This window comes from Talpa occidentalis, unplaced genomic scaffold (genome assembly GCF_014898055.3).
Source record: "Talpa occidentalis isolate TD23 unplaced genomic scaffold, MPIMG_talOcc4v2.1 talOcc4.5, whole genome shotgun sequence".
Classification (NCBI taxonomy): Eukaryota; Metazoa; Chordata; class Mammalia; order Eulipotyphla; family Talpidae; genus Talpa; species Talpa occidentalis.
In genome coordinates this window covers 69,812,893-69,826,550 of record NW_023604861.1, presented here as the reverse complement: position 1 = coordinate 69,826,550, position 13,658 = coordinate 69,812,893, and the positions used below count along the sequence as shown (strand labels likewise).

General features: G+C 34.9%; 1 protein-coding gene across 1 annotated transcript in view; it reads left to right on the top strand.

Annotated features, from left to right (window-relative positions):
• The window catches only part of PNPT1 (polyribonucleotide nucleotidyltransferase 1), a 46,284-nt gene extending 37,320 nt beyond the window's left edge, over positions 1–8,964 (top strand). The window contains exons 22-28 of the mRNA XM_037527427.1: positions 582–665; positions 980–1,063; positions 2,140–2,246; positions 2,334–2,389; positions 3,659–3,737; positions 7,555–7,602; positions 8,706–8,964. Coding sequence (XP_037383324.1) covers positions 582–665; positions 980–1,063; positions 2,140–2,246; positions 2,334–2,389; positions 3,659–3,737; positions 7,555–7,602; positions 8,706–8,861 — 614 coding nt within the window. The 3' untranslated portion in view covers positions 8,862–8,964. The remainder of the gene's footprint in view (positions 1–581; positions 666–979; positions 1,064–2,139; positions 2,247–2,333; positions 2,390–3,658; positions 3,738–7,554; positions 7,603–8,705) is intronic.
• Positions 8,965–13,658: the final 4,694 nt, after the last annotated feature.

Genomic DNA, 13,658 nt, shown 5'->3' with positions numbered 1-13,658 from the left:
ATTCCTATTAGGCTTATAAAAAATGGGCTTCTTGGGGCCTCCCTGGTGGCGCAGGAGTTAAAATCTCAGCACTATCAAGCTATCAATAGCCACTGCTCCATGAGTTCAATCCCCGGCCAGGGAGCTAACCCATATGGTGCAGAAGACCTCTCCTGTCTTGCCCGCTGTCGCCCTCAGCAGTGTATTTCAGTATTTCTGCTCTCCACTGTCTCTGGTTAACCCTCTTACTCCCTGTACCTCTGGCCTACATCCCAGTTCTTGTATGCACAAATAAAAATAAGTCTTTTTAAAAAAACAAGCTTATTATAAAATATTGCTTTAAAGTAAATTTATTATGAAATATAAAGTTATTGGGAACATGACTAAACACAAGTTTAAAACCAAAATTATAAATTATGTAATTCTAAGATAGGATTTATGGAGAAGGGAATATGAGTAGAGCTGTCAAGGTAATCAGAATGTGAAAAGCTTTAATTATTAATCTAAAGAGTTTGGATTGTACTCCATGAAAACTAAGAATGCTGATATATCTGATCATGTTTATATAGTTACAAATTTTATTTTGTTTATATTTTTTCTAGTGGCAAAGAAGGAAATACTACAGATTATGAACAAAACTATTTCAAAACCTCGGTCCTCTAGAAAAGAAAATGGACCTGTTGTAGGTAATATTTTAAAATGCTTACTGATTTTATGATAAAGTAAACATAAATATTTGAAAATATATATTATAATGTTAAAAATGTTTTTAACACCATACACAAAAAATAGTCTATATATATTTGTAGCTAAAATACTTTAAATTTGGTGGAATATTCTGCGATACTACAACTTTGCATAATTTTAGTCAAATACCAAGCTTTTTCTATTTCTCACTAAAATAGATTACATGTGTTTAGGCGGAAAAAAAAAATCTTGAGTGACCATGTCATGTTTTAGGTTCATACGTGTATTTAAACTTGTCTGTATTACATTTCAGAAGCCATTCAGGTTCCATTATCAAAAAGAGCCAAATTTATTGGACCAGGTGGATATCATTTAAAAAAACTTCAGGCTGAAACTGGTAAGAGTTGTATGAACTTTGGAAGTTCTTTATTTAATGCTAGGCTATGTAATGATGAATGAAATGGTATCATTTCTATTGTGTTGCTCCAAAAATATGTATGAGGAATGAAAGCCCAGAGAAAGGATATAGCAGAATATAACATTGACGTATCTACTGTAAGTTTTCTGTATGTATGCCAATTAATAAATCACCAGACATCCTTAACTATTTTCAGGAAAACAACCTAGAATTCATCAGGATTTTGGGGGCAACATTTTAAAATCAAACATCTAGAAAAATATTTCGTTTTTTCCTTTTTTTTTTTTTTTTTTTTTTTTATTTTTTTGCGGGACCCTCGCCACCGCCCGGGGAACAAACCCGCACTACAGAGGCTGCAGGCAGCCTCGCAGCCCAGCGCTCAACCACTGCGCCGCCAGGGGAGGCCCTCGTTTTTTACTTTAGAGGAGTTTTGCTTTAATTTTCTTTTACCATTACTTCTGCTATGTTCATTTACTTAAACTTCTATTTACTCTCTTTAGAATATGTGTAGAAATTGTATGGTTTAAACTTGTTTTTTTCTGGAAGCAGTTTTGGGGTTACATAGTACTTACCAGCTTTGAGGTTACCAAAGCAGAGAGAGTAGCAGAATTGCCTTAGCCAAGAGCCATTTCTTAAGATTCAGAAACTGACATGATTTGATCCCTCATCATATGTTTGCCATAATAAAGGGTAAGAGAGAAAGAAGGTGAGGAAAGAGTTCTAGTCTAGTTTCTACTACTGTTAATTAAGAGAGAAAACCAAACCCTAAAATTAGAACTTAATATGATTTGTCCCACTAGACTGTGAACTCCAAGAAAGCGGGACATTGGCTCATTGCTATATCCTCAGGGCCTACAACAATGCTGGATACATAGCATGTGTGAAATATGTATTTGTTGATGAATTAATCCCTCATTCCTAAAGCAGTGATTAAACACAGACAACCCTGCCTAGCTACTTCTAGGTCATTCTCCTGCATCCATATCTACTTTTAAGGCTAATCTCCACTGAAATGAGCAAATTAACTTTAATATGTTAAATTATCTTTTTTAAAGGAGTAACTATTAGCCAGGTGGATGAAGAAACGTTTTCTGTATTTGCACCAACACCTAGTGCTATGCATGAAGCAAGAGACTACATTAGTGAAATCTGCAAAGATGATGTAAGCATAGATCTTGTAATAGTTACGTGTTTCTTTTTTGTTGTTGCCTTTTCTTTATTAATCTTATGGCTTCTTTTACATTTACAGCAAGAGCAACAGTTAGAATTTGGAGCAGTGTATACTGCCACAATAACTGAAATCAGGTAACACCAAGTAATATGCTATACTAGTTTTTATAAGATTTTTATCACAAGCCTGTGTTGATGTCAACTGTTTATTTTATTTACTGTGAATTATCAGGCATTTACATTATATGTTGTTTATCATATAATCGTTTTTGTTAAACTCTTTAATAAATTGGTATTTTATCAGTTTAAATTTTCAATAATACAGTTTTGTGATTACAATCATACTAGTAGAGCCTTCTAAATAAATTGTTTCTAAATGATTTGTTTTCTTTAACCAAACCTTGTACCATTTTATTTCCTTTTTCTTTTTTCTTGTTTTTGGTAGTTTCTTACTGGTTTGTTTTAAATATAGTAATATTTAATGCCTAAGTAGTGTATTTTGTTAAATGCCAGCTTCAACTTCACATCTTTTTTTACCAGCTAAAAAGATTGTATTAAATTTTCAGAATTAGAAAAATCTTCCTTTTAGGAAAAAATCTATCATATGTAACAAGAATCTCCAAAACTATTCAATGAAAAATGCAGGAAAAAAACTATTTGAAATTAATAATAAAACGCAGGGGACTAATTTGCTTAATACCTCAGGTGAAAACTAAAAATGGATGACTTATTTTAGTAAAGAAAAAAAATTTTTTTTATTTATTTTATACAAGAACTGGGGTATAGGCCAGAGGCACCGGAGGGTAAGAGGATTCACCAGAGACAGAGCGGGGAACAGAACAGGTAGACTGATTGAAATACACTGCTGAGGGGAGCAGTGGGCGAGACAGGAGAGGTCTGCTGCACCATGTGGGTATCTCCCTGGTGACCGGGAAGCAAACCAGTGCTGCAGGGGCTGTGGACAGCTTCACAGCACTGTGCTCAACCCGCTGCACCACCAGGGAGGCCCCCAAGAAAAAAATTTTAATGAGACTTGTATCACATTCTATCCAGTCCCATTCCTTAAATCTCTACTTATTTGGTTGATAATTCTTCACTATTTTAAAATATTTACTATCTTTTCAAAATTTTATGAAAATAATATGAAGAGAAATATAAAACTATATATTCTAAAAAAATATTCACTGCACGTTTTCTTTTTTCTTTGTTCTTTATTTCACAATACCTAAATATGGGATGTACTTTCAATAGAAAAATAAATATCCTAGTAAATCATATATTTTATAATTATAAACATATGAGTAGGAGTGATTTTTATTACTTTGTTCTTGTATGAAAACATAATCACACTTTGATTGTCAGTAGATATTTATTGTTTTAACCAGGCTTATTTCCTTTTTATAGAGACTCTGGAGTGATGGTTAAACTATATCCAAATATGACTGCCGTACTACTTCATAACACACAACTTGATCAACGAAAGGTAAAAAATAAGATTTATTTTTAAAACTGCCTTAAAATAACCATAGTAAAATTACCTAGGTCAATAGGATTGTACACTTTGTCCATTATTAGCCTAATGCAGAAAACCCAAAATGAGACAGGTACTGCTGACAAAAGGTTTTACATTGTTTATCACAGATATTTATATTTCCCCTTCCATGATGGAATTAAATTTTGAAGTAGAATAACATCTAGAGTTTACACATAGCAGTTACTAAAAATATTTAGCTATAAAACCTGTTTTCCCAAATTTGTTATAGTTCATATATTTGGAAGACTAAAATATGAGACTATTCAAGAAAACTATTAGGGCAAGGAATAGTAAGAATGTCTGTTTTGCCATATATTAAAATATAAAGCTATAGGGAATCAAACTATTATTACTAGCTCTTAATAGACAATCCATGCAACAGAAAATGGAGACCAGAAATAAACCAATTAATATACAAGTGAATATACATGCTGAAAGTTAAAAATTATTCAGTCATTTGTATTGATACAGCTGGTTATCATAACAAATGATCTGTGGTCTCACTCATAGCAGGAATCTAGAAAACTTAAATAAGGGACCAGGAAAATGAATATAAGAAAGTGAAAATCAAAATCAACAAAAAACTATGAACCAGAGACACTTTTTGGGGGGTGGGGGCGGGAGGGGAAGGATTGGGGTCAGAATGGGGCGTTTGCAATTGTATGGGGGAATATAAAAATAAAATTTAATATTTAAAAAAAAAAAAAAATGATCTGTATTAAGGAACAGAATGTCAAAAAAATTTTTAAGGTGGTGACGGGGCCTCCCCGGTGGCGCAGTGGTTGAGCGCTGGGTTGCGAAGCTGCCCGCAGCTTCTGCAGTGCTTGTTCGATCCCCAGCTGCTCCCTGGCCACCGGGTGAGGGTCCCACATGGCGCGCAGACCTCTCCTGCCGCCTGCTGCTCCCCTCAGCAGTATACTTTGGTCCTTCTGCCTGCTCTGCTTCCCGCTCTGGCTCTGGTGAATTCTCTCACCCTCCCTCGCTTCTGACTGTACCCAGTGCTTGTATAAATAAATCAAAAAAAAGAAAAAAAGAAAAAAAATTTTAAGGTGGTGAGGGGAAGAAAAGGAAAACCTGGGTTATGAGGGCAGTAGTAGGGAATTTGGAGTTTAAGAGAAGACACTAGAGAAAAATATGGATATTTTAATAATCTTGGGACTTGGGAAGTCTTTCTCAGCATAAAATTCTCCCAAAAATGTTAACACGTTGGTAAAATTTGACCTCATAGTTTTTTAAATTACATGACAACTTTTAATGAAGTTGAAAGGCAAGCAGCAACTTAGGAGAAAAACCCCTATCATGTCAGAGGCTTAATATACATAGGGTATGTAAAGAATGAAGCTTGACTACTACCTCACACCATGCACAAAAACCAACTCAAAATCGATGAAAGCACTAGACATAAGACCTGAAACCATAAAATACATAGAAGGAAATATAGGCGAAACACTACATGACATGCACCTGAAAGACATCTTTACAGACACATCACCCAAAGCAGTGATAGTGAAGGCAAAGATCAACAGCTGGGACTACATCAAATTAAAGAGCTTCTGCACAGCAAAAGAGACAATAACAAAAACAAAGAGAAACCCCACCGACTGGGAGAACATTTTTGCACACAACACGAATGATAAAGAACTGATCACAAAAATCTACAAAGAGCTGATGAGACTCAACAAAAACAAAGAAAATAATCCAGTCAAAAAATGGGCAGAAGAGCTGAAAAGAAACTTCTCTGAAGAGGAAATGCAAATGGCCACCAGGCATATGAAAAAATGTTCAGCATCACTTGCAATCAGGGAAATGCAAATCAAAACTACAATGAGATACCATCTCACACCAGTGAGAATGGCACATATTAAAAAAACTAGCAACAACAAATGTTGGCGAGGGTGTGGAGAAAAAGAAACTCTTCTGCACTGCTGGTGGGAGTGCAAACTGGTCCAACCACTATGGAGAGCTGTGTGGAGATTCCTCGACCTACTAAAGATAGAGCTTCCATATGATCCAGCAATTCCACTCCTAGGTATTTACCCAAAGGACACAGAAACATCAATTCCAAAGAACACCTGCACCCCTATATTTATAGCAGCACTATTTACAATAGCTAAGCTTTGGAAACAACCCAAATGCCCAAAAATAGATGACTGGATCAAGAAGATGTGGTACATATACACATGGAATATTACTCAGCATTCAAAAAAGATAAACACATGCAATTTGCAGCACACATGGATGGCGCTGGAAGGGATCATGCTCAGCGAAATAAGCCAGAAAGAAAAAGAAAAATACCGGATGTTCTCACTCATAGCAGGAATCTAGAAAACTTAATTAAGGGACCAGGAAAAAGAATGACTATAAGAAAGTAAATATCAAAATCAACAGACAGCTATGAACCAGAGACACTCTATGGAGGGTAGGGGTGGAGAAAGGAGGGATTGGGGTCAAAATAAGGGAGTATAGAAATAAAATTAAAAAAATAAATAAATCGTATGTTTGCAATTCAAAAAAATAGTAGGAAGTTTAATGGATTACCATAAGAAATTTGTTTCTTAAATGTCTTGTTCTTTGTTACTTTGAGAAGCAGGAAACAAATTAAAATTTAAAGTATCTAAAGATGTGTTTCAGCAAGGAAGAACAACGAGAAAATAATATACCTTTTCTTTTTATACTTTTTCCCCCAGTCTGAAGAATTTGATGGTTTACTAATGAATAGATAGAAATGTATTCACATTTTTAAGAGTTCCTCACTGTACTCAAATTAGACAATGAGCTCTTAATGTTAAGTAGGTAGAGGGTGAATGAGTGAAGCATGTGCACATATGAAGGGGTAAAGTTGGACTCCCAAAATTATATAGTTATGTAAATGATTGGTAAATCAATAAAATTTGAAGGAAAAAAAATATATACGTAGGGTATGTGTAGATCAATCAGAAAAATAAATGCCAATGTGAAAATGGGCAAAGAGCACAGATAAATCAGCTTTTTCTGTTTTAAATGAACCAAGATATTCAGCATCAACAATTGCTTTAATGCAAATGAAACCAAGATTCTATTTTTAAACTTTTCCAGATAGTTGAAAATGCCCATTATGGAGAAAAAAAAATTCTAATAGCCTATTGATCGGAGTGTAAATTGGGACAAATTTTTTGGAGACTGGTAAATGTGTGTGAATACCTTTGTACCTAAATGTTACATGTTTTAGGACTTTGTTCTGAGAAGACAAGATGAATATATAATCATTGCAACACTGAAATATATTTTTTCTCAACATTTTGGAAAATTTTCAACCTACAGTAAAATTGAATAATAGTACACCGAACATCCATATACCTTTCACCAAAATTTGCCAGTTATAACATTTACAACATTAGAATGTAAAACAAACTGACTGTCTTTAGGGGATTGTTTAAACAAATTATATAGTTTGAATACTCAACAGTTATTTTTCGTTTATTGAAATGAAAAGATTTTCCTCCACATATTACTGAATGAAAAATTGACACATTATAAAACAATAACTGAGTAAGGCCCACTTTTACAAGTACAGTATACCATACTAAATAGATATTTGAGGTAGTTATCTTTAAGTAGAAGGGTTATGGATGATTTTTACTGTCATCTGAATATTTCAGTATTATTTCAAATCCTTACAATTAAACAGCAAAACCAATAAAACTTTTCTACTTGAAAAGAGCATGTACTATGCTGAGTATTATATAATTGTGCATGACAACTAATAGATTGTTCTCTCTTCTTTTAGATTAAACATCCTACTGCCCTGGGTTTAGAAGTTGGTCAAGAAATTCAGGTACTTATATTCAACCTTTTGACCTTAAAGTAAATTGTACTTGATGTTTCAAATACTTGTTTTAAAAAGTAAGCTGAAGAAATTGAATTAAACCCTGTGATTTTCATTTATATGCACCCTTAGGGTTACTTAATTGCTCATTCTGGATTATAGACCCAGTTCTCTCTTGTCAAGGTACTTACAGTTGGTATAGTACCCTCTAGAACATTTTAAAAATACATGGGGGCGTCAGTGATGGCTATGCCGAGTCAATGATTTAGAGACAGCAGGTGAGAATACTAAGAATGTAACTTTGTTCAAGACTTTGAATGTCATATTTGAGGAATTGAAGGTTTTAAATGTCATATTTGAGGAGTAGAGACTTTAATTTCTTCTCCATTTCTTGAGGCTGAATGTTTTTGAGCTTGATGAAAGCCATGTTGTTTGGTTATAGAATTCTGATAACACAAGTGACTTTTTTTTATAGTCCTAGATGAAAGAAGTCACTGTCAGTATGGTTTTTTGATGGCACCACATTCTTTTCAAGTTATACCTAACACTCATGCCTGAGTAACTAAAGCTTCTAGTTTATTCACAAACTATAGTCCCATTATTCACATAGACTCTAGGGAAAGATAAGAACTAAAACTTCTCTCTGTATAAAATTGTTTTTGTTTTACATAATGAGGAACTTAAAAACCACATTCCCTCCTGACTTGCATTGGCTATAGTCGAGCTAAATAACCTCCAATGTGATGATCCTTTGAGCAGAAGTCTGAGTGTAATTCTGTATAGTTTATAGCAAAATTAGGTGCAGGCAGCCCCTGTCTATAATCATTCACCAGGGCTTTGACTGTTTTTCCAGGATAGGGACCTGTCCTACAGAGAAATCAGATGAGCACAGATCATTCTAACGGATTTTAATTGGGTACCTAAATGCCCTTGACTTATTTTTTATAATCACTACTTAACCAAATTATATTTACAAACATACACCTCCACTTAGTATTGAGTTATGCTTTCACTGAACAAGTAAAAACACTGCCTTATTTGGACCATGTAAATTTAAATATGTTCTCATTTGAATATCAATCATTGTACTGAACTGAATTTCTTTAACGAAGGTGAAATACTTTGGACGTGATCCTGCTGATGGAAGAATGAGGCTTTCCCGTAAAGTGCTCCAGTCTCCAGCTACAACTGTTGTCAAAACCCTAAATGACAGAAGCAGTATTGTGATGGGAGAATCCATTTCACAATCATCTAATTCTTCCCCATGAATTTTTTAAAAAGAATTCTAGTGCTATTCTGTAGAGCAAAATTCTAGTAGTGTCTTCAATGTGCAAATTTATATATAGTATAAATATGTTCTAATTATTTGTATTAAATGCTTATTTTACATGTGCCATGTTTTATTTCAAGAGTGACTTATATTCTTATTTATACAATAAATCAGTATTTATTATTAAAAGTAAGCCATTTGTACATCTTAGAAAAGGTTACCCTTTAGGTTGTGATTTTTAAATATCTGAAAAGTATAGAAATAGATTACCTTTGCTGCTACTGTAATGGGTGTCTTCCTACATACCTTTTGTTTTTTATATGTAGTAATAACATTTTACTCTTAGACAGCTAATGGCCCACTTCTTTGCTCAAGTTTTACTTGCCTACAACTATTTCACAAACTGGAACTTGCCATATTCAAAACCAGAGACTGTTTCTTCAGTACCAGATTTAATAAGGAATTGAGGGGGCTAATTTGATTTGTTTTTGAAGATATATACCACCTTTCAAATTGGTCGAAACCATAAATGAAGTAAATACTATAAATAGGATCCTAGCAAGAATGAAGCAGTACATTTTCAAAATTTAGAATATACTTTTAAAATGTAGAAAAATCATTTTCTCATCAAATAGATTAGGATCATTTTTTTTATTTGATTTTTTTGGTATCCATCCTCTTGGTTTGAGGAATCATGATTTTCAGTTAATTCATGAAACAGTCATGTATACAGGCTGTTGATGTAATGATTAGTAATAGCTGTCAAATGTTCATTTCTATCATTTAATATATCATGTTATAATTCAACAAAAAAGTAACTACAGTAGTCATAATTTAGAATATGCAGTCCTACCGAGCTCAAAATGTTTCTAAATTTATAATTCAGGGCTGACCAGTTCATAAAAAGCTAGAAATTTCGCTGGCCAAAGATTTTTAAAATGTGTAATTAAGTCAGTAAACATTGATTATGTATCTATTGTGTATAAGTAACATATCAGGCAATGTAAATATATTTTCTGAAATATGACTCATTGAAAATGAAAGATTAAATTTAAACTATGCTTTATATTTTTGATTTTTTTTTTAATTTTTTTTTTTTTTTAAGATTTATTTATTTATTCATACAAGCACTGGGTACAGTCAGAAGCGCAGGAGGGTGAGAGAATTCACCAGAGCCAGAGCAGGATGCAGAACAGGCAGAAGGACCGAAGTACACTGCTGAGGGGAGCAGCGGGCGGCAGGAGAGGTCTGCGCGCCATGTGGGACCCTCCTCTGGGGAGGAGGGGATCCCTCCCTGGGGAGCAGCCGGGGATCGAACCGGCACTGCAGAGGCTGCGGGCAGCTTCGCAACCCAGCGCTCAACCGTTGCGCCACCGGGGAGGCCCTATATTTTTGATTTTTCTATTTAACAGTGACAAAAATTTTCTTCACTGCATTCTAAGACATAATTCTTAAATGGTAATATTTTAAAATTTTAACTTATGTCCTATTTTCTTCTTCAAAGGGATTCCCTACTGTTGATAATATAGAACAATAAAGGTAGTTTTTAAAATCTAGTGTTCCATAGTGGCACAAAGTGACCGGTTACTAAATACAAACCACCAAAATGACCCCATTTCCATTTCAACCAACAGGGTTTTTTTAATCTTCATTCAAACTTGGCAGGTTTCCCCACTTTCTTATAAAAAAGTTTTTCTGTGAGGGCTATCGATGCTAAAAACTAATTTATAATGACTCAAGTTAAATTGAGAGCCTTCTTTTGGAAGTTAGTGCAATGTGGATACTTAGCAAACTTTTTCCTTCATATTCTGTTGACATCCCCTATGAATTAGTTCTTATACATTTTTTTCTTCTTTTATAGAATACATTGCATTTCTGAATCTTAAGACACTAATATGAATGTCAATATTTTTTAAGTTCAGTTCAGCCAAGCATATCATTCATTTATTCAACACTTACTATGTGCCAGACACAATGTGTGCAGGAGGTGCATCAGCAAAGAAAAACAAAGCAAATAAAAGTTCCAGTGTTCACGTTTTAGGGGTTGGAAAGTGATAATTAGTATAAAAAATGAGAGGTGATAGTAAGTGCTGTGAGGAAAGCATAATAATGAAAAAGTACTGCTTCTGAAACATGACCCAGACTGATCTTAATGAATAGGTAACATTTTAGAAGAACCCTGACGGGGAGGAAAATGTGTGGCTATTTAGGAAAAAAAATTTTAGATAAAGAATCCTAATAGCTGGCATTTTCAGTCCTTTATTCCTTAATCTATGCCTGTTCTTCACCAGAATTAGAAGGCAAATTTGATTAAATATTAGTCAGAAAGATATGGCCAGTTTAAGGTAACATTTTGACAGCATTAAGTCACACAATGAAATTACTTGTAAGGAAAAGGTAGACATCTAGATCACATGATAAATTCTAACAGACCTTTACATGATTTCAGGCCAATGAAAATTAAGACTAAAGTGTAGTCTGAGAAAATAGTACAGAAACACCTTGATATCAAGGGACAGAAACCAACCTAAGTTAAACTAAAGAAAAGGGAAATTTGGCACAGGGCCATGGATTTATTTCACAAGAAAATCACACTACCTGTAGAGGACTGGAACCAGGAATATCAAGTCATCAGGAACTAAGGCAGTCCTCTCTGTTTACCTGTGGAATCTCGTGGCTTCCCATTTGTGCTGCTTTCCACAGAACAGCCTTATTATTCTGTGCATATGTATTTTCATAGCATGGCACAAAAATGGCAGTCCAGGGGAAGCGACCTCTGAACAATAGGCTCAGTTTAGAAAAGGAGTCAAAATTAGGATTTTCAGATAACAAGATGTGAAATGAAATTGGAATTTTAAGTAAACATGTTCAATATAAGGATAGCTCTGCAATATTGGGATATACTTACACAAAAAGTGTTGTGTCACAAAATCATAGTGATAAATGAGTCATGAAGCAGGTTGCAGGATGCTCAAGAGCAAGATCCTAGCCTTTTATTGACAGAGAAGGGTGGGTCAACCTGAACACTGGATTTTGGCTTTAGGGCGATGAGTCCACTGATACACACCTGACTCCTACCCATGGCTCCAATTTTATTAACAAGGCATTCCACTGATAAGTCCTTGGGGTGCAAAGCACATCAGTCACCTGCCCCCTGGGCATTCCCGCTCATACATCAGGATATATACCTGTCACCCCAGGGCAATCAAGCAGTCCTGCTCTTATCTAACTTAAAAGGACCCTTGTAGGCTACACCCACAAAAAAGTACTGTTGGGGAGAAAGGATGCCCTGAACAAACTCCACAAACAAAGGTTTTATGAACCCCACCCCCACTCCAGACCAAAGAGATCCAAGACACCACAGAACTACAAATCCCATAATGCCATCACTGCAGAAGGGAGGATTGCTGGGAACTGAGGGTGGAGTTAAGCGGCCAGGTTTGGTATATAACTAGGCATGTGGGCCTTGGGGGTCTCTTGCTTCTTTGCTTTTCACTGGTTCTCAGTGTGCTATTGGGATTCCAGCTCAGTGGAAGTGGTAAGATGCATTCACCAATTTCTCTCCCTCTCTTTCTCCCTGAGTTATTCATTTCCCCTTCTTTTGTAAATAAACACTTTATTAACCTTTGTATGTGTGCCTGCATTTGAGTCCTATTATAAGTCCCTTTTAAGCTCACAGGTGAGGACCCACAGTCAGGCAACCCATTCATGTCAGGGTTGCCTTATAACAGTACTCCTTTAAGAAATTCAAATTTAACTAGATGTCCTGTATTTTTTGCTTGCAGAATCTGGTAACCATAAACCTTTCATAAACAACTAGTCAAATAATTGCTAAAGACCCATTCCTGGCAAGGAAGAATGTTCAGAAAATGAGGGCAGAGGCAATACCAAGATACTGCAGAGCAAGTATATGAAGAGAAAGTGAATATATTAAAATTCACTCAGAAGAAAATAATAGGTGGAATCTGGAGGGAAGAGAAAGAGACTGAGGATTTCAGTCATAAATATAAAAAGACAACAGGCTATTTAACCTAACTAGTAAACCAAAATGTGCAAAATAGTTTTGAAGAGAAGTATGTCTGACTTAATCAGTATAAAGTCATCAACCAATATAAAGGTGAATACTATAGAAAGCAGTTGGGGAATAAATGACTTGTAGGGATAATACAGGAAACAATTCCAGTTATACCACCCTCACGAGCATATTTCAAATCAGTCTAACAGGTGACAAAATAACTCTGAAATTTAAAAATTAAAGGTAATGAAAACTACCTATTATGAAGAATGTAAAACTGTGGAATAGTATGTTTCCTCCTGGAATTTATAAATACAGAGCTATTAATTAAAAGGCAGACTGATGAAAAATGAAGTGGGAATGCATTAATTTTAACTTCAAGCAAAGGTGAAAGCATGTTTCCCCATACATTTATTCAGACCTTGGTACTTAGTGTTGTTTAAGTATTTATTTTCTTACATCATTGTTCTCCCTTCAGGTGTAGTCCCCATAGTTCTCCCACCAACAGAGCAGCACCCATAAACCTTCACCACCATCCCTTGTGCTTTTCTGCCCCTTCTTTTGAACCCTCTTCCCCCCTCCCCTTGCCGTTTACCTCAAGTCTATGGTCACCTTACAAATTTTGTCTTTTTCCTGATCTTTTATTGGGTTTTCCTATGCTCCACCCATAAGTGAAACCATTCAATATATTTATTTTTCTTTCTGACTTACTTTACTAAGCATATCCCCTTCCAGCTCCATCCATGTTGCTGCAAATGGAATGAGTTTCTCTTTTTTTGA